At 52.9% G+C, this 19,535-nt stretch overlaps 1 protein-coding gene across 1 annotated transcript; it reads left to right on the forward strand.

Annotated features, from left to right (window-relative positions):
- The first annotated feature begins 5,948 nt into the window (after positions 1-5,948).
- CCND3 (cyclin D3) lies at positions 5,949-18,733 on the forward strand. Its single transcript, XM_031605850.2, has 5 exons — positions 5,949-6,201; positions 7,703-7,918; positions 13,891-14,050; positions 14,563-14,705; positions 16,916-18,733. Exons 1-5 carry the CDS (start codon positions 6,004-6,006, stop codon positions 17,075-17,077), a joined length of 879 nt encoding a protein of 292 aa, XP_031461710.1. The 5' UTR covers positions 5,949-6,003; the 3' UTR covers positions 17,078-18,733.
- Positions 18,734-19,535: the final 802 nt, after the last annotated feature.

The raw sequence follows: 19,535 nt of genomic DNA on the forward strand, positions 1-19,535 counted from the left end.
GGGGCTGTCCCTGGGGCTGCAGGGCCGAGGATCTGCCATGCACAGACGTGGGCTGGGAGCAGCTCAGCTCAGTGCCCACTGCCATCTGAGCGAGGCGGCGTTGGTGCAGGATGTTTCCTTTCAGTTACAGCAGGGTGTGAAGCGAGGGCAGCCAGCAGGCTCACAGTAAAGGCTTGTCTGCAAGGTCTGCCTCCAGTTCAGAGCTCTTATAGGGTGTGCTCAGGCAGTGCTGGAAGGGAGCAGCGAGCCAGGTGCACTACGAGTGGGGAAGTCAGGGAGTATCAATCTGTTTCTTTCTTTCCCCTAAACAGTTGTAGGCCCACACACACATCGTCCTGTTCTGCCTCCCTCCAAGGACTCGGACCTGGCACAGGCTCAGCTCTGATGACATTCCTGTCCTCCCATTACTGGCACTGTGGAATCTCTGCAGCCGGAGAGCTCAGTCTGCTCAGGCCCAGCCTGCATCCCTCACTGGAGCAGCAGCGTGATGCTGCTGTTATCCTCTGCTTGTCTAAAGGGAAGCGAGGACCAGTGTCCTGATCCAGCCTTGTGCAGACGTGCCCGTTCTCTGGTGGCCTCGCCTTCCAGCTGGCCATCTGAGTTAAACCCAGCCCTCCTGACCGCCAGCCCGCTGCGCTGCCTCGCAGTGCTGGCTGTGGCCTTGCTGCTGTGCCTCTGCTGCCCGCCCTGCTGTTCTGGGGTCCTGGGAAGCATGGCCATGTGCAGGAACCCAGGGAGCAGCTGTGGCAGTCCTATGGCATACCTGGCTGCAGGTATGCAGCAGCACTGAGCGCAGATCTCAAAAGTTTTCCCTTCTCCCTGCTGTTTTCCGGCTGGGCCAGTCCCCTTCCTCATCATTTCCCTTTCTGCAGTGCAGCCCATGGCAAATTCTGCCTGTGCTGATGGGAACAGTTGTGCTGGCTCCAGCTGGCAGTTGGCACTGGCAGACAGGCGGTAGGCACTGGCACTGCCATAACAAATGAGAGATGCCATGCAACCCAACGTTCTTAGTAAAACCCAAACACATCCAGTCTGCTGAACACGTGAGACATACGTAGACAACCAGATCATCTCAGGGCAGGGAATGAAAAGGGCAGGAAGGATGGGCATGGGAAGGGTGGTTGAAAAAATACACATTTTATGCATAAAATTTCAGGGTAGTATTTTTTAACAATTTGCATAATTGGCTACCACAGATATTCCCCTGAAATTAACTAAATATATCGCAAGTGGGGGCTTTCCAAGCCCTGTTAGCTTTCTGAAATTGATTGGTTTCAACTTTGCTTTTTTTTTTTTTTTTTTTTTTTTTGCAGTCTTTCTTTCTATCTTTACCAGCAGAATTGGGCCGGTTTCTGAAATGTCTGATTTAGGAGCAAAACTGAGCATTCACCTGGGGCTGGCTCAGTGTGCCATGAGTCTGAGTCAATGAAAATGGGGTTTAATTTTAGAATTTGTTAGGAAAAGGGAACCAGGGCAGAAAACAGCTGCTAAAATGACAGTTGAAGACTGACTTGTTTTAATGCTTTTTGTAGAAAGTCAGGTGGAACTGCATTTAATGGTTAGCTGTGGCAATCTGGCCTGGCTGCACTGGGGTCAGATCTGGCCCAGCTGCTCTGAAACGCAGACACCCCAACGCCATGACAGCATCTGGAAATCTTCTCCTAAGTGATTTGCCAAAGGGAAATCATTGGTGAAGTTCTTGTGTATGACTGCATCTCTGTCCATTCCTGCTTGCACCTCTTTGCTGTCACCAGGAATGGGCACATGTGGGTGTAGAAGTGATGGATGTAACATAAACTCAGCACTTTTATTTCAGTTTAAACAGAGGATTGGTCCAAATTGCAGCAAAAGCTGCTCTAATATGGGGAGTTAAATTGACAGAAAGGTAGTATTTTGACCTTAGGAACACGGAGCTTTGTTCAGAAGGCTCATGTACACCAGAGCCAGCCGTATCAGAGCGCTGCGGGGAGTCGGTATTCAGATGATATCACTCTGAACTAATTAGTTGTACTCAAAAGTCTGACCAAGTCAGAGGAAAGGGAATGCAGTGGTTGCCAGTAATGGGAAAGCTATTAGGAAACACATCCCCTGGGTCAAATCTTGCAACGTTACACTTTTCCCAACTGCTCTTCAGTTCAGTGAAAGCTTTTTTCTTTTTTTTTTCCCCCCTGAATTTTAAGAATGAATGAGATAGGAGATAAGAGAGAGAGCTGCTGTGGGGAAGAGCAGTTGTCTCATGTTGAAGCATGGGAGCAGGACTGGGAAATGCTCAGCTCCCCTGCATGGAGAGCCAGGGAACGGCTGCAGAAGCAGGATGCTGTGTGCCCCATAGTGTGTCCTGCGAACACCAGCCTGTCTTCATGGACACTGCTAGGGAAAACTGAATGTGCAATACAACAGATTGAGGATTTGAAATCCTTAAAGCAGAAAGGGTGAAATACCGCCTGCGCTCTTCCCCTCTCATACACAAAATGGTACCTGCTTTTCATTTTATTTGGGGGATTTCCTATAGCAAATCATATGGTTATTTGTTCATTGGATTTGGTTTTCAAGTCCTTCATGTATGTTGAGCAGTTTCGTGTTGATGTCACTGCTGACACTGTAGTTGCAGTATGACCAAGGACGAGAATGGCTTAGATCTTGGTAGATCAAAACTGGATGGGAGGCAGCTCAAAATGCATCAGAACGCAGTGTGGAAAAAATACAGCTTCATTGAGAGCCTTTGGAACTAGATCCTCCACTGATACCAAGTGATGTAGCTTGAAATTCCTGCAGAGAAGAGCTTTCAGAAATACCCCTTCTGAATGGCCATCCCAGCCATGACCACCAGAATCAGCCCTGCATTCGCATCGCCCCTTTAAAAGCCCCAGCTGCTGGTCAGTCTTCTCAGTTCATCAGAAGCATACCAAAAAAATGAGCCCGCTTTATGATTCAGCAAAGAACAACACTGCTGGTTGGAGATCCTGGAAGTCTGGAGGCTATCTGTTTTTTAATTTTTACTCTGAAGGAATTTCCTTTTTTAATGTTGCTGTGCTCTCTGTTGCCAAGGCCAGGAAGCTGACTATCTACAGGCAGCAGTGACCAAAATTTGGCTTTCCTGGAATTTTCTCTTTCCCCTCTGCATACCCACACAATAGGCTTCTGGGGACGCCTTCAGCCTGTAATTTGCCTTCCTAGCCTGATAATGTGGCTTGCAGAGGCATTGGTTTTGCCAAGTCATCATCTGGAAGGAACACTTTCTTACGCAACTGGCTTATTTCTCCCCCCGTGCCCCATGGGCCACAGTTGCCACCGAGCCCAGCTCCGGCCAGAGGGGCTGCCCTGTAGACACCAGGGAATATGGGAGCAAGACCATGAAGTCTGGAAAAGGGCCCAGAACTTTCAATTTCAAAAGGCACAGCCCAGAAACCAGAAGGACCAAGAACCCAGAGCTGTGGTTTCCCTTTGCCTGACTAAAGAAAATAGCTGCTATTTTTACTGAAAATGTGGGACGTGGGGCCCTTCTCTTCCCCTGCACAAATGGGGGCTGCCGCTCACAATGAGAAAATGGGGGAGTGGAGCTGGGGGTCGTCCCAGGTGAAAACTGCAGACTGCTCCACACAGACCTCTCCCATAGATTCTTCAAATATTTCTTGCCTGCACCATATGAAGATTTATTTGTAAGGTGAAAGAAAATGAACTGGGAGAGGGATTTGGGAATCTCATCTCACCTACAAAAATCCCTCTTCTTCATTTCAAGGAAGGGATGGAATTGATCGGATTCATTCTGCTGTCACCCATTCTTTCCTCCAGCTCTGCATCACTGCTGTGTCCTATTCTGGGGGCATTCATCACAACAAATTGATACAGTTGCATCAGTCAGCAAATGAAAGCCATCTGTGTGAGTGCAGAGATGGGATCCCCACGTATGAGAAGTATTGGGAGTGTTATGTATGTGACCTTTGTGTTCACGGTTGTGAGTGGTATTGCAAATCACTAAACTGATCAAAAAGATGTTTTTCATTTTCAGTGTGGAAAAAGAGAACAAAGACTTCAGTCTTGTTTTACTTACACTTACTAACTTTGTATGTTCATTCTTCATTAAAAGACTCTTTTTAGATGATTGAAAATATGAAAATGTACTGAGTGCATCAAAATGACACCCATAGAAATGAGTTACTGGGGGCAGTAGCTCTTGTGGCAAATCACTTCACTGATAGCTCCTTTGGTTCTTTGTTCCTTACCCTAACCGTATGTACAGGCGTATATATTAAAGAATGACTCCAGCAGAACTGCTCAGAGATGTTCCAGCTGAATCCTCTTTAGATGACACTGCATCCCAAAAGTTCTCAATTGCTACAAACTCAATTATTTTGTTCCTTGCGGAACACAAGCAATTATCTTCCCAGGACTGCAGATAGATTGCTGCTGTGAATTGGATTTGGGTTTATCTCCATCCAGTTCTGTGTATCTTTCCCCAGCACAGCCAAAATGCAATATATAATGCTATATATTTGAATAAGTGCCCCATGCAGATCACAGAATCACAGAATCACAGAATTGCCAGGGTTGGAAGGGACCTCAAGGATCATGAATCTCCAACCCCCCTGCCACATGCAGGGCCACCACCATTCCTCCTAATGCTAGACCAGACTGCCCAGGGCCCCATCCAATCTGGCTTTGAATACCTCCAGGGACGGGGGAGATGCAGAGATGTGTTACAGCAGCGCGTGCTGCAGAGGTGTTTCATTTCAAAGGCTGGGGCAGGTAGAAATGTCAGGGAATCAGTCCAGCAGAGTGAGAGACATGGGTGATCTGCATTGTGTTTCCCCCCTCTGACATTTGTAGCTGTAACCCATTGCTGCAGCAGATGCCACACTGCAGCATCATCCCAGGAGGGCCGTATGGGCAGGTCACCCCTTCGGGAACGTTGCCTCCATCACTGGTTTTGTGAACTTCCATAGAAATGGAACTCCAGAGCTTGAATTCTTTTAATTTTCAGACTCAAAGACAAACCTTGACATCCCAACTGCAGAATCTGCTGTACATTTTAGAGGCTGTTTTCTGGTGCAGTAGAAAAGTTGAGACATCCCAGTTTTTGTAGGCACTTAGAAACCGTATGGAGCAACGTGGGTGGGTGTGTATCCTGCTGCCTTCAACTTCCCATGCCACAGAGCAATTACTGCTGGGCCAGGTGCAAGCAGACTGAATGAAGTACCAGCCCAGAACAAACCCTGTGCTGCAGAAGGCACGCTGCAAACTTATTTGAAAGACTTCAGCTTCCCTGAAAATTCCTGAAGAAGTTGCTTGGGGTACAATTTGCAAAGGTATTTCCAAACTATTGTTCATCGTTCTGAAAAAAACAGCGGAGCCCTGCAAGGCCTTATCTCTGCAGACACTGAGGTTGCTATCTGCTGAGGAGCTGCACCAGTCACAACGTGAGGGTAACTTTTGGAAGACAGCAGGCTAAGTACAGACTGGCTCCGAGTTGTGTACACAGCTGATTATTTTCCTAGCCTTGAAAGGCTCTGGCAAGGGAAGGAATAGGACTAAACGCTGAAAAATTACTGTTAGAAATAGTAACGATGGGTTTGATGTGCATTCTTTGTGAGCTCGGGGACTGTCCCCTTGGAGCCTGCCTGGACATCCCTCGCCCTCGCGGGCGCCTCGACCTCGCCGGGGCACCGGGAGCAGCTCCCGCAAACCAAACGGACCTGGGGCGGGGGCCCACGCAGCCGCCGGATGGGCCGGGACAGACCCGGGGGCGGCCGCTCCCCGCCTCCCCCCAACATGGCAGCGGCTCCCGCGGCCGCCCCACGTGCTGCCAGCCCGCCGGCGCGAGCCCCGCCACTTGGGGGGGCGTGGCCACTCCGGCTTTCGGCGCGTTACGCCGAAGCTGCCCGCCGATTGGCTGCGAGCACCGAGGCCCCGGCCCGCCGAGCCGAGGCCCCGCCTCCCGGCGCGCCGCCCGCTCCCGGCGTCTCGCGGCCGCAGCAGCGGAGCCGGCGTTGCCCGCCCGCGCCCATGGAGCTGCTGTGCGTGGAACCCGCGGCTCGAGTACCCCGCGCCGGGCGCGACCCGCAGCTGCTGGGGGACCGGCGGGTGCTGCAGAACCTGCTAAGCCAGGAGGAGCGTTACAGCCCCCGCGTCTCCTACTTCCAATGCGTGCAGCGCGAGATCAAGCCCTACATGCGGAAAATGCTGGCGTTCTGGATGCTGGAGGTACGGCCCCCGCCGGCGCCTCCTCTACGCCTCCGCGCTCAGCTCCTGGCCCTGGCCCTGGCGCTTTCTTGCACCCGTCGTCCTATCCCGCAAGTCCCCGCGCCGGCGGGAAGGAGGCGGCGAGAGGCGGGGAGGAGGGCAGCTCCCGGCACGGTCCTTCGTGCGGCGTGCGGGGCGGCCCGGGGGGCGGCGGAGGCGTCGTGTCCGTACTGCTGCGGCTCCGGTGTGCGGGGAGAGCGAGGGGGCAGCGCTTGTTCTGGAGGCGATCGCCCCGAGCGAGAGGAGCGGAGCCCCGAGCCGCAGCCTGTGCACCCATCCGCTCTCGATAACGTTCTGGGAGCCCCATCCGCACCATGCTCTCCAAAAAGCGCCCAGGGAGGGGGGCTGAGCGGCGATGGCGGTGCGGAGGATCGCGTGTCCTGTGCGGGGCCGAGAACGCCTCGTTAAAAGGGGGAAATAATATCGCTAGCGTTTCCTTCCCTAAATGAAAAACGAATGCGGCTCTGTGGGATGCACTGCAGCGGGGACCTCCTGGTGAGGCGGTCAGAGCGTGCAGTCAGCAAGCACAGAAAGAAAGAACGTTCTGCAAAAAGCAGATGACTTTGGATCGAGCCCACTTCTGGTGAAAAGGACCGATGGGGCACGGTGCTTTTAGCGAGTGTGTTTGTTCTTCTTCCTATTAGCATTGTCCTGTTTCTGCCATTCCCTTTCTGAGAAGGTTAGTTAGACAAACGCTGCTTTGGAGCCTGTTGCTGGGGAGCTCGGAAGGCTGTCAAAAAGTAGGTGACACCTGGCACCGCTCCCAGCACTGCGTGCAGCCCATGCAGGGTCGCTGCTGGGGAAGCACAGTGCTGCCTGAGGAGAAACTTCAATATTCGTATGGCTGTGACTGCTGTTGTGCTGACTTATCAGAGCAAAGGACTGGAATGGAGAGCCTTGGGGTTCTGCTTATGGTGGTGGTGCCAATGTGGCTGAGGGAGGTTTGGGGGCTGGCTGGGGATGCTGCACAGGCGGCTCTCCAGCTGGGCGCTGCTGGCAATGTGAGTTTCCCCCCATGGTCCCAACTATCCGGGGCTGCTCAGTTGTCAGCAGGCATCCCCAGCAGCAGTTAGAAGGCTGCAAATAAAGCAACCGGGCTCTTTCTAACCACAAGTACAAGTTCTGCAGGAAGAAATGAATGAAGGCATACAGCTTTGGTGGAATCTGTTGCTATTGTGGAAGCTGTAGACTTAACACCTGTAACTCATTTGCACTTTTGCACTGTGGTGCTGTCATAGCCCTGCAGATAGGTGTGAAACACCATCCTGACCAGAACCTTTGAAGTTGCGGTGCAGGCAGGATCTGGGGAGTCCGGTGCTGATTAAAACTTTCTTTTTTTCTTCTCTTCTCTTCTCTTCTCTTCTCTTCTCTTCTCTTCTCTTCTCTTCTCTTCTCTTCTCTTCTCTTCTCTTCTCTTCTCTTCTCTTCTCTTCTCTTCTCTTTTGTAATTGGTTTTTCTCAGGTGTGCGAGGAGCAGAAATGTGAGGAGGAGGTGTTCCCTTTGGCCATGAATTACGTGGATCGCTACCTGTCGTCCGTCCCCGTGCGGAAGAATCACCTGCAGCTTCTGGGGGCAGTCTGCATGCTGCTGGCTTCCAAGCTGCGGGAAACCATGCCCCTTACTGTGGAGAAGCTTTGCATCTACACAGACAACTCCATCACGCCTCAGCAGCTCCTGGTAACCACCCCTATCTCTAAGGGCCCTCCAGCCCCTCCCCAGCCCTTTTATCTGCTGCGTGCTGCTACTTGGCAGCATACCTGCCCCTGTGTCTCCTTGTGCTTTTTGTCCCATTTCTCCACCTTCCTCTTGGTTCCCCAGCCGACTTTCTCACCTCTTTGCCTTGGTGGGTTTGATGTCTGTAGGTGGAGACTTTTCTCTCCTTGGCACACTCTCTCCCTGTTGTGGGAAGCAGGATTTTCACCTCCACATTACAGAGAAACTTCCTGTGCCTTACATGCTGGCTGCCAGCACAGAGCTTGCTCCTGAGCGTTCTCCTGAACGAGTTCTGGGGAACAAAGGCCCCATCTGCATTGCAGCGGAGCAGGAGGCAGGTGCTGCAGTGTGCCCCTCTGCTCCAGCTGCATTGCACTGTGCTCCTGGGCACGGCATGGGAGCTGCATTTCCACCTGCTGGGGAAATGAGGCCTTAGGTGCCAAGTTACCCAGTGGAATGGGTGGGAGCAGGATGACCTAGGATCTGGCTTGCTGGGTTGCACCGTCAAGGCTGCCAGTGCTGCTGTGGTGATGGCAGTGCTGGGAGCTTGCTGCTGCCCAGGCCCTGCTTCCAAGCCTTGAGTTAAAGCAGGGCTGCTCTGCTTAGTCCCATCAGATACTTGGGCAGTAGCTGCATAGGCTTTGAAAAGCTGAATGTTTTCTGGTCTGATAAAAGATCCTAACCTCTGAATTCAGCTTTGGTGGTGGGGGAGGGAACCAGAGAACCCCTTTATTTGGGGACCTCCCATGCTGCTGGGTCAAAGCTCTCAGGAGGAAACGGCCACCTCGATTCGTGTAATAAACATCCCCGGAGGTTTATCTGTGAGAATTTCTCAGGGTTAGTCATCGCTGTATTAAATATCTGTTTTTCTGCTGGTGGTGGGTGAGGTGATCTAAGTATGATTTGTCCCCGAGGTGGGGACAGAACTTTCAGGTGTGAATCAGAAGGCAGGTCTGCAATGGGCTTTGCTCTGACTGTGGGTTTTCCAAGTGCCAGTGAAGGTTGGGGAAAATCCCTTCCCCTCCATACATCTCCCCCTTTAGTTATTTGTGGGTGATTGTTGCCTTCTCTAGCAGTCATGAAGAAAGTAGAATCATAGAACCCTTAGTGTTGGAAAGGATCTTTTAAAGGTCATCTAGTCCAACTCCTCTGCAGTTAACAGGGATATGTACAGCTAGATCAGGTTGTACACAGATCACTGCCTTGAGTAACAGTGAGGGATGGAAATGCAGAGGGGATGCACATGCTCATTGCTGATTTCGATGCTGAGCTAGGGCTGCCACAAAAACCATGCCATGGTTTTGTCCACCTGTCAGCAGGATTTTGTCCTGGAGAGCAGCTTCTCACCTGTCAATGGATTCTTCATGTGCATCTTCCCAGGGCTGGGGTCCATCACATACCAGCTTGTAACAGAAAGGTTCCTCTTGGCATGGTGTCATTGACTTACTCGTGTGTTTCTGTCTCCCTTTCCTACCATTGTCATCACCCCTGCAGGTTAGGGGTGATCATCACAGCAGATCCTAATGGTTTCTGCAGCAGGGACCTTGGGCCACAAGGGGTTGGACTTGGCAGATACCATGTCTTCTGCAGATTCTTGTTTATTTGAAGACTCATTTTTGGTGCAGTTTTTCTCTGTCAGTCAAATCTCTAGCTTTGTTTTAACAGGCTCCTTCCAGAGAACAGCTAGGAGATGTGTGGGTGGGCAGTGGGCATGGGATGTGTTTGCATGCAGAAGCACCATCCCAGAGGCTTTCCTTTTCCCTCCACTGAAATGCTGAAGCCTCCTTGCTGGAGGCCGCCCTCCCGCCCCAGAGGTTTGTCAGCAGGAAGCTGTGGCTAAGCCATGCCACAACATTCATCTTCCTTTCTCCCTCTTCTTGCTCGTGTTGCAGTGGAAATGGAGGAGAGTAGTGCTGCCTGCCAGCCACCTGTTGCTTGCTTTTTTGTGCAAGTCTTTGTGCTGGAGTTCTGCTTTTCCTGTGCAGTTTTCCCATCAGGATCCTGGGACACTGCAGAGTGGGGCACAGCTGAGTAGCTGGCAGGTGTCATTCCTCACTGTGCACTGGGGTCAGTGTGACCAGAGCAGCTTCCCAAGGCTTACTTTTGGTAGATGCTTAACCTTGTTGGGTGCAGATCCTGCTCCCGTTCTCTGTTCTCCACTGCAAAGAGGGAGCAGAGGTAGCATCTAAAGATACTTGCCAGGTCTCAGAGTGGAGAAAAACCTTTCAAGAGTTAACGCCCCAATTACAAAACCAGGGTGAGCTGCTGTTTCCCTCCGCTGTGGTAATGTTGCTTCTCTTTCACAATCTTGCTCTGGAAAAGGGTGGGGAGGGGAAGGGGAGCTTCTTCATCAAGATGTGGGCAGTGGTACAGCCAGGCTGCCTCCTGTGGATCATTGCAGTTTCAGCTCCCACTGGTCCCTCCTGGCCTTTGGGAGGAAGCCAGCTTGCTTTCCCGTGAGCTTTGCTTCCTTCTCCTGCGGGGATCCTTGGCACCAGCTCAGCAGCTCAGAATGGACACATTTGAAACACAATCTAGCTGAAGTTATTCTAGAGAGAAGGAAGTGATGCAACGAGGGACTTGTCCATTTGGAGGAAGTTGGATTTCCGTCAAGGGCGTTATCTAACCTACCTTTTTTTTTTTCCTTTAATAAAGTGCAGGGTTTTTTTTGTTTGTTTGTTTTTCTGGCTTGTATAAGAAGGCATTCAGCTGCTCAAGGGCTGGGGAGACCACTTGTAGGTCACCTTATTCTTTGGCCTGCATGCATCTGCCTGATCTGCCCCTAATCTGTTGGCTTGCCTTTGAGCTCTTTGATCTAAGATCAGTTGTTCGGATTCCAGGCATCAACTGGCACAGACTGTGAGCAGAACCAGGCCATGAGGCACACAGTGAGGGCAGCAGCAGAGACACCAGATGATGAGGAGTGAAAATGAGAGGAAGGAATAACGGCTGAGCAGAAAGAGATGTTCGGTTGTGATAAGCATTGACCTTCCAGAATATGTGCGTGCCTGTGGTTTACCTTCTGTTTGTTGCACGGGTGGAATAGGTGTGACTTTCTGCCTCTGAAGTTGGCACCTTTACTCTTGGCATCCAGTTTTGAACTGGTTAGTCAGGGGATGGAAATGAACATTTGCCCCAGATTTCCTATTTGTAGATGGGCTGTCATGGCCTCTCATTTCTGTAGCTGCGTCTCAGCTGCTGGGGAGGGTGGGTTGCCGACAGCCACATCAGCAGCTCTTCCACCCTTCCTTTGAGTCAGCTCATGAGCATACCAGAGCAGCTCCTGCTCTGCTGCTGTCTTATTGAGGCGCTGGTGGTGTAAAATGGTACCTTATCAACCCAAGTGACAAAATCAAGCGCGACTTCCTTTCTCTTGCAGGCAGGGCTGCTGCAGAGGAGCTGGGCTCTGCTCCCTGTGCAGCATTGCCAGATGTGTTTACACAGCCTCGTAGGCATGGCGCGTGTGTGGGTGTTGCTGAGGGCAGAGCTTGATTTACAGGGTGGCTGTCACTACAAAACAAGGAGAGAAGCTGCTGTAACTGTCACATCCGAGTTGGAGCTTGCAGAACTGCAAACTGAATAAAACCATCTTTCCTTGTGACTCAGATCCCCCTTGATGAGGGGCTTGAGATTGTTTCACTGCAGTAGGACCGTAGTGAGCAGAGAAGGCGCTGGACAATGCTAGCTGCTTCCCTTCCTTTGCTTTTGTAGGATGCAGCCAGAAAGGATGGAGGATGCAAGCTTGTAGGAAAAGCCCAGCTGTTATGTGGTTTCCAGCCTGAGAGATGCTGGCCAACTGTGGGGAGCTCTTATGGGGCAGGGGCTGGGTGTATTCCTGGTGATGGGATGCTTTCTGAGTGATGCTGGCAGCTTGCAACCCTTCCATAGGGAGGTGGGACTCCACAGGCAGGAAAAACAAAGGAAACATTTTCCACTTTCTTCCTCTCTTTCATTAGGCAAGCAGAGACTGATTCACTTAGGTGCAAAACAAAATGCCAGGAAAAGGATGTTTGCTACACTGAGTGGTGCTGCTGTCACAAACCTACCTGCCTATCTCTTGCAGCCTTTTGTTCTGCTTCTTCCACAGATAAAGTGATTCAGAAATTCTGCCTTGCTGATCAGAGAGTGGGGAGTCCCATGGGTGAGCAGGAGAGAAAGGAGGAGTGAGCTGGTGTGGCCAGAGGGCAGCTTTCCCCATGAGCTGGTGACAGTCCTCAGCTCCTGTCATCATCAGCCAGCACCGTGAGTGCCAGCTAGGGATCAGCCTCTTGTGACAAGGTTTTCAAGAAGCTGAACCGTTTTATGAGGTGGAAGAGAGCTGCTTTTGTGCACTGCAGATGGACAGGCTGTTGTGCTGGACCAGTCCCAGTGTGGCAGGAGCCAGTGTGCCCCAGGTGAGGTCTCACAGCCAATCCGCACCTTGAATTTTCTCCTTGGGGCAGAGTGTGTCTCAGCAGGGACAGGCCTTCTGCCACACCAGCACCAACGCCACATGCCAAGAGCTGGCTTGCAGCTCCAAGAAGACACACAAGGAGCAAGGTCTGGAATATGCTGGGTTGGCATCTCCTCTGTTCTCAGGAGCTTCCTTTTCAGGTGTAGCGATGCATTTGAGGCTTGCTTGATGAGCAGTGATGTCCATTTCCCCCTTCCAGCCTTGTCCCTGGGTCACAAAAGGGCTGTGTTTGTACCTTGTGCAGGGGGTCAGGTGGGAGCTGCTGGGCTCTCACTTCATGCCAGCACTGCATGCCTTGGGCTCCAGCTGTGTGGAGCACAGCAGCTCCCAGACAGCACATGGCAGTTCTCTTGCAACTCTTCCCTCGTGTCACCTTGCTGTGTTGCTCAGTTGAGCTGGTGGCCATCTCCCATCTAAGCCTAATTTTTTCCCTGCAGAATCAGGCATCCTGAGTGCCCTGTGCTGTGGTACCGAGGCTCTGGGTCTCGTTGCTGCATTTCTTCTTGCTTTTACTCTGTGGATTTGGCTAAAAAATACAGCAAGCCTGGCAGGCTGGCTGTCCATATGGGACACAGCAAGTCTGTTCTAGCAAAGCACAGCTTTCTGGTTGGAGAAGCACAAGCTGTGAAGCAGCAAGTAGCACATTGGGCCTGGCAGGGGATTTGGAGCAGGTTGAGCAGTGCTGTTCATTTAAGCAACTCAAAACCAGTGTTGTTGTCTTGAGAGGAAAGTGAGTTAAGGGGAAAAAAAAAAAAAGAGAAAAGAAGATGGAGATCTGCCCTTAGGAAAAAATCTCACTTCTTCAAATCCATCTATTCTGGCAGCCCTGTGGCACTTCTGTGGGCAGCGCTGACCTTGTAATCCTAGACTATTTGGACAAAGAACAGATACTGTGCTGGACAAGACTGGGCCCTGCAATGGAGATACCTGATAGGAATTCCAGCTCAGCTCTGCCCTTCCAGCCCCAGCACAGAGGCTTGGGTGCATGCTGCAGTGCTTTCCTTCCCCTGCACGTTTGCAGGGTCTCTGTGTTCCCTATGCTGTGACACCAGATGGTCCCTGTTGGCCCCACACTGTGCTGCTCCTGGGAGACTGGGTGGCTCTTTTCAGGAGTGAGGAGGGAACAGATGAGTGATGTGTGTGCTGCTCCCTGCTCTGTTTTTCTTACTGTTGCAGCAGCATTGCAAAACAAAGGAGTGCCCAGAGGAATGTCTACAAGGCAGGAGTTTAATCTGGTTGTGCCTTGGGAAGAAGAAACCGGATTTGTCGCTTCCTCTTCTCATCTTTGCTCCAACCTTCGCAGCGGCACAAGGCTGGATTTGTGCCATAGGCACAGTGCGGGGACATTCCCTCTCATCCTCACTGCCTAAAGGGCTGCACTGCTTTACTGGCCCTTCCCCAGACTCTGGGTGTAACTGCCTGTGAGTTGAGTGTCTCTGCTGGACTTAGCCCTGCTGAGTAATGTCTGTCTGTCTTTGTGCAGGATTGGGAGATTCTGGTCCTGGAGAAGTTAAAGTGGGACCTTGTCTCAGTGATAGCAAACGATTTCTTGGCTCACATCCTCCATCACCTCCCGCTTCCTAAGGACAAGATGGAGCTGGTGAAGAAGCACGCACAGACCTTCATTGCCCTGTGTGCCACAGGTGGGTGCCTGCTCCTGCTGGGGAGAGCTGTAGGAGAACGGCCTTGGGTGCCTGCCTTCATTCATACGGGAGTGCTTTGCTGCTCAGCAGCTTGTTCTCTCTCCCTGACAAAGTAGAAGTGTCCTGGGGGTTCTTAGTGGGTGCCCGGGAGATGGTGGGAGGAGCAGAACAGCTGTGCCATCGTTCTGCCTGCAGGAGGCTGTGTGCTGGAGAGCATCCAGAGCAAAGGCAGCTTCATTGTGAGCCTGGGTCGGCCTTGTTCTGTCAGTGGAGCAAGGTCACCTTCGGCACTTCTTTTGGTGAGCGAGGCCCAGGGAAATAGCTTGGTGAAGCTTGCTGTTGTGATGCTCAACCTGTTCTCCATTGCTTTGCTCCTGTTTCTCACTGCTAAGCTGGAGACTGCTCTGCCCTCACTAGTTTCCCATGAAAATCAATCCGAAGAACTTAAGAGTTTGCACACGTCCTTGCTAACAGCTTCTTTTTTCTCTCATGTGTCCTCAACCTGGTTTTAGACTACACTTTTGCCATGTACCCCCCCTCCATGATTGCGACGGGCAGCATCAGTGCAGCAGTGCACGGCCTGAGCATCTCCGTGAATGGCTTTGGTGGGGAGGCGGTCACCGAGCTGCTGGCCGGCATCACTGGCACAGAGGTGGTGAGTGTCGGCTGGGCAGCAGCGGGGAGGCTTGGCTGTGGGATTCGGTGGAGACTCTTACCCTTTCTGCAGCTTGCTTTGGATGGAGGGGGTGAAATAAGCTGTCTGTAATGATTCTGGCCCTGGTTTGATGAAGGCCTGACAACCAGAGAGCATCTCTAGATGTGCTGCCCTCAGTGCAGCCCATGGCTGCAGGCGGCTCCTGGCCCTCATGTGCCATCTGTGTTGAGGAGATGAGCTCAGAGCCTTTGAAAAGCAGCACAAAAGGGAGCGTCTGTTCCCTGCGCAGACAGGTGTTGGTGGGATCGGGTTGACCAGGTGGGCTGGGGCATGGGGCGAAGCTGGGCTTGGCATCTGCTTGACTCCATGGTGTCTGGTTGCAGGTACCCAGGCTGGGGGCATGCAGCATTTCAGGATGTTGGCATGGGGTGGTGAGGGGCATCCACCCACCCCTCTGCTGCCTCTGAGTGGGAAAGGGGTGTCACCAGGCTCCCCATGTGCTGGTCACTTTGGATGCTATGAAGCCATCGGGAGCCCTTATCCTGCCTGGGCCCCTTTTGATCTTCTGCCCCAGCACGAATGCCGGCAGCCGGCATGGGGTTGGTTTCAGTCCCCTGACAGCAGTGCTGGGACTTGGAACTGGTGCCTGTGCCGGATGGGAGGCTGTGACCTGGCTTTGTCCATGCAGAGAAGGGATGGGGCAGGAGGATGTCTTGCTTTATTCCTGCAGCTTTTTATATATTTTTTTGTTTGCAGGAGATTTTTTAAAGAGTTAATCAGTGCAGCCAGCTGCTTTCAAGCTGCTGCGGTGAATGGGACAGGGGCTGAAACCTGCTGTGGGCTGGGGTTGGTGGAGGGAACAGGTGGGAAGCAGGGAGGACACTGCAGAGGGAGTGGAGCCAAAACAGTCAGGGACAGCTCAGCTGCCTTCCAATCTGCTCGGGTGCTGCACAGCCAGCCCCTGCCCAGCTCCTGCAGCAGGAGGAAGCCCTGGGGACGTGCCTGCAGCACCGCAGGGCTCCCAGAGGAAGCTCCCAGCCTCCCATCTCACTGCAGGGCTGGTGGTTCTCCCTGAGCACGGCCATGCTCTGTCCCTGGGCTGTGACTCAGAGCTGCACCATTCTCCCATAGTACGCTCAGCCTGCAGAGCCCACAGCTCAGCTGCCCATGAAGTCAGGGCACGCAGACTGGGGCAGCCCCTACAGCCCCCAGCTCCACTGTCAGGTGGAGGGCTGCGTGCAGCTGAGCCGACTCTCAGCATCTCTGCCAAAATTGCCCATGGAGAGACTGATTGTGGCTCCTCTGCTTCCATCCCTATCTGCAGACAGGTGGGAGGCGGGGGCAGCTCCATTACACTGCGCTGTGCCCTGCGCTGTCTCCTCGGCCCGGCAGCGGCTCTGGGCTGCAGCGTGTTTGGGCTGCACTTACTGGAAGCGGCGCAGGGCAGGGGTGGTGGGCGTTGCTATTTCTGCTCGCCACATCCTCTGACAGTTTCTAAGAACCGGCGGTGGATTCCTGGTAAGAGATTTCGATGTGTGACAATATCCCGCGAGCGCGCAGCCCCATGGTAGCCGGCTGGGCTACAGCCCTGAGGTGCGAAATGCTGCCTCGTGCCGCTGAGTGACAGCGTGTGAGAGAGGGGCCAGGCTGTGCCCTTTTGTGGTCACAGCATTGCTGTGGTGAGGCGGGGGAGTTCCCTCCTCTGGTCACGGCTGGGTCCCGGCTGTGTGGAGATCCGCAGTGATGTGCGTGACACCGGGCTCCCAGCAGGGATGACCTGGTCCTACTTGGGCAGGGGAAGGAGTGGCGGTGGCACGATGAGATGCAGAGCTTGAGGAGACCCTGAGCCTGAGGGAGGCAGCTGGGTCCCCAAGCCTGCACTCGTGTGTATCTGTCTTGAGGAATGGTTCTGGCCAGCCCAGAGGTGTTCTGCTCTGCCCCTGCGCTTGTTTGGGGTGGCTGGCTGCAATGCTGAGTTCACTGCTGCATACAGTGGGAAGAGGATAACCAGAACATGGGACTTCTAGGAAGGGTCTAAATGACAGGCAAGCTGGAGGTGTCTCCTACAGGAAAAGGGCTTCTGTGTCTTCTGTGTGTTTCGATGTCCCAGGGGCTGGAGGTATAATCCAGCAGCCGCTCACAACTGTTCTAAGGCCCTCATCTCTATGAACAGCAGAACTGAGGCCTCTTGTCCCATCCCTCTCCCACAGGACTGCCTGAAGGCTTGTCAGGAGCAGATTGAGGCAGCCCTAGCCGAGAGCCTGAAGCAGGCATCCCAAAGCCAACAGGAATACAGCACCGCCAAGACTGCTGCTTACCCAGCCAGCCAGCCCACCAGCACCCCCACAGATGTCACGGACATCAACCTGTGACAGGCTGCACCCGCCTGAGAGCTGCCCGTCCCCACGACAGCAGGACCCAACCCCAGGCACCCAGAGCTCGCTGCATCCCCCTGGCCCATCTGAGAGCCCCTCCACCAGAAGCCTGTTGTGGGGATTTGCTCTTCCTGCTGGCTGTGTGAGGACAGCTCCATGCTCATCCTTCTCCCCACCTCCAGCGCCAAGAGGGGGGCAGGGGGAGGGTGCCAGGATCTCTGGTGACTCTGTGGGGCTCACTGCTGCTTGAACTCTGCTCGCTGGCTGCTGGGGGTGGTGGGGGCGAGGTGGCCCTTCCAGGGGGGAGGGCGGGTTGCAGAAGAGGTGAGGAGGGGAGCAGAATCCAAAAGGAAATGGTAAAATGTTTCTGTTTGCTTTCTTTGCCCCCCTGACTGGCAGAGGTCTGCTGTGCTCAGTTGTGTTTACTGCAATGACTTCCAGCCCTGCATGGACCACCATTCGTGCACAGCCAGCTCTCACCTGGCTTACGTGACCAAAATGTCTGTCACCCCCTCACTGAGCACAGAGGTCCCTGGGTCTGGGCTGCTGTGTGGTGGATAGCTGTGGCTCTGGGGTGGTGTGGCTGCTTCTGCTTGGAGGGACGTGTGTGCCTTGTTTCTAGTTGCCATTAGGTCTGGGATTTGCGGGTTCTTGGCTTTGCTTGGGAGAAGCGCTCCCTTTTTTTGCGTGGATGGCAGAGAAGTCCTCATCCTGGGGCAGCCCTGGGGAGACGAATGGGTGCAGCACGATGCTGCAGTGCAAACCCGTGCAAAGTGCCTTGGCTTTCTGCTGCCCCACCGAGGCTGCTTAATTTATTGTTAAGTGCTATGAAAAGGGGAGGGAGGAAGGCTGCTGCTCCATGCGGTGGGGCCTGGATGCTGGTCTTTTTTCCTTCCTAAAGTGCCTTTATCCTTTGTCCACTTCCTTTGCTCCCTGGGCAATGGGAGACTCTCACTTGAAAGCTGGTTGGCTGTAGGTAGCTCAGAAGTCAGGCTAGATTTAAAGAAAAAAAAAAAAAATAATCACTGAATGTGCTGCTATAGTCTGAAATGCATTTTCATTCCTCTAAGCCAGGGATCTCAGATCGTGTCCGGGGGGCTGTTCTGCATCAATACCTGTATGGCTCTGAGCTGTGTCCTCACAGGATAGAAAACTCACTGCGCACTTGAGTTGAAAAGTGATTGCATTTTGTTGTTGTTATTGTTGATCCTGTCTGTTAGTTTTACAGAAAAAAAAAAAAAAGTGTTGTTTTTTTAAAAGAAAAAAACATTATATAATGCTGCTTTTCTAAGAGAGAATCAATAAATGGTAGACTTGTATTAACCAGGAATAGCCAGAGAGCCGCTGCAGGGCGGGAGGCAGTGCTGCTGAGGGTGCCCTCTGGACACAGAGCTGTGGCTGCTGTCCTCCTGGGGGGGAAATCTGCTCTGGGTGCCACCAGAAATAAATTTTATCGGGTGAAAAAAGCTGGGGCTGCTGTTCTCCCACCACCACCGTGTCACGAGGAGCGTCTGTACAAACAAATTTATATATATATATATATATGAGTGAGTTTTAATTTAAGAATAATCTGTTTTGGTGTTCACATGCAAGAGTCCTGCTGCTGGGAGAGTCAAGTACCGTATAATGTTGCAATAAAGTATTTTAAATGAGCACAGTGGTGTCAGGGCTTTCCCTTTGCAGCCTTTCTGTGCTGCTGAAGCATTCCCTGCACAGACAGGCGCTGCGCTGCAGGAAGGTGAGCGCATTGCATTGCGTGTGCTGGCAGCATGGTATATCTCTTGCTTATCAGCTTCTGGGTTTTTTAAAGAAAGGAAATATGAATCAGGAAACCAAGAAAAAAAGAAGTGCTGCGGTGTGTGAGCAGCCCCAGGTGTTGTGTGCTGCTCTGCTCTGTGTGGCTGCTGGGGAAGGGGAGAAGTGGAGCTGGGAGGAGGTGGTGCTCAGCACTGCATGAAGCTGCAGGGAATCTTCCCCATGGGCTGTGATGCTTCCAGGAGCGAAGCTGGACATCTGCAAGCCCTGTAGTGTCCAGGTGAGCACCCACGGAAGTGCAGAGCCTTGTGGGATGCCCCTGCTAGGTTTTCCAGCAGAGGTGGCACTTTGTGGGCTTTGCCACACGTGGGCTGTGGCCTCACTGGCCAAGGGCAGCAGTGCTGTGGTGCTGGGGCTGCTCCATCTCTATGGAGCAGAAAGCCAAAGTCCTTGGAGCAACTGGGAAGTGTTTGGGAATGGTCAGTGCAGGAGGGGCTGCCAGCACAACGGTGGATTGCTGAGAGGGGAGCAGGCAGGAAGGAGGCCCAGGCCATGAGACATCTCCAAAGGGATGCACTGCAGGGAGTGGGGAGGAATAGGGAGCAGTCAAAGGCTGCCAGCCCTGCAAGAACCGGGGCTCTTAGAGAGCTTTCTCTCTGCTCCCAGTGCTGCTGGGCAGCTTCTGCCCTCATCTCTGCCT

This window comes from Phasianus colchicus, chromosome 25 (genome assembly GCF_987193195.1).
Source record: "Phasianus colchicus chromosome 25, bPhaCol1.hap1.1, whole genome shotgun sequence".
Taxonomy (NCBI): domain Eukaryota; kingdom Metazoa; phylum Chordata; class Aves; order Galliformes; family Phasianidae; genus Phasianus; species Phasianus colchicus.

What these genes read in the sequence shown, in the direction of transcription:
- CCND3 (XM_031605850.2), top strand. Translation starts at nt 6,004, where the DNA reads ATGGAGCTGCTGTGCGTGGAACCCGCGGCTCGAGTACCCCGCGCCGGG. An exon ending in CATTGCCCTGTGTGCCACAG is followed by an intron (nt 14,051 to 14,562) that starts GTGGGTGCCTGC and finishes ACCTGGTTTTAG; the next exon opens with ACTACACTTTTGCCATGTAC. An exon ending in GCATCACTGGCACAGAGGTG is followed by an intron (nt 14,706 to 16,915) that starts GTGAGTGTCGGC and finishes CCTCTCCCACAG; the next exon opens with GACTGCCTGAAGGCTTGTCA.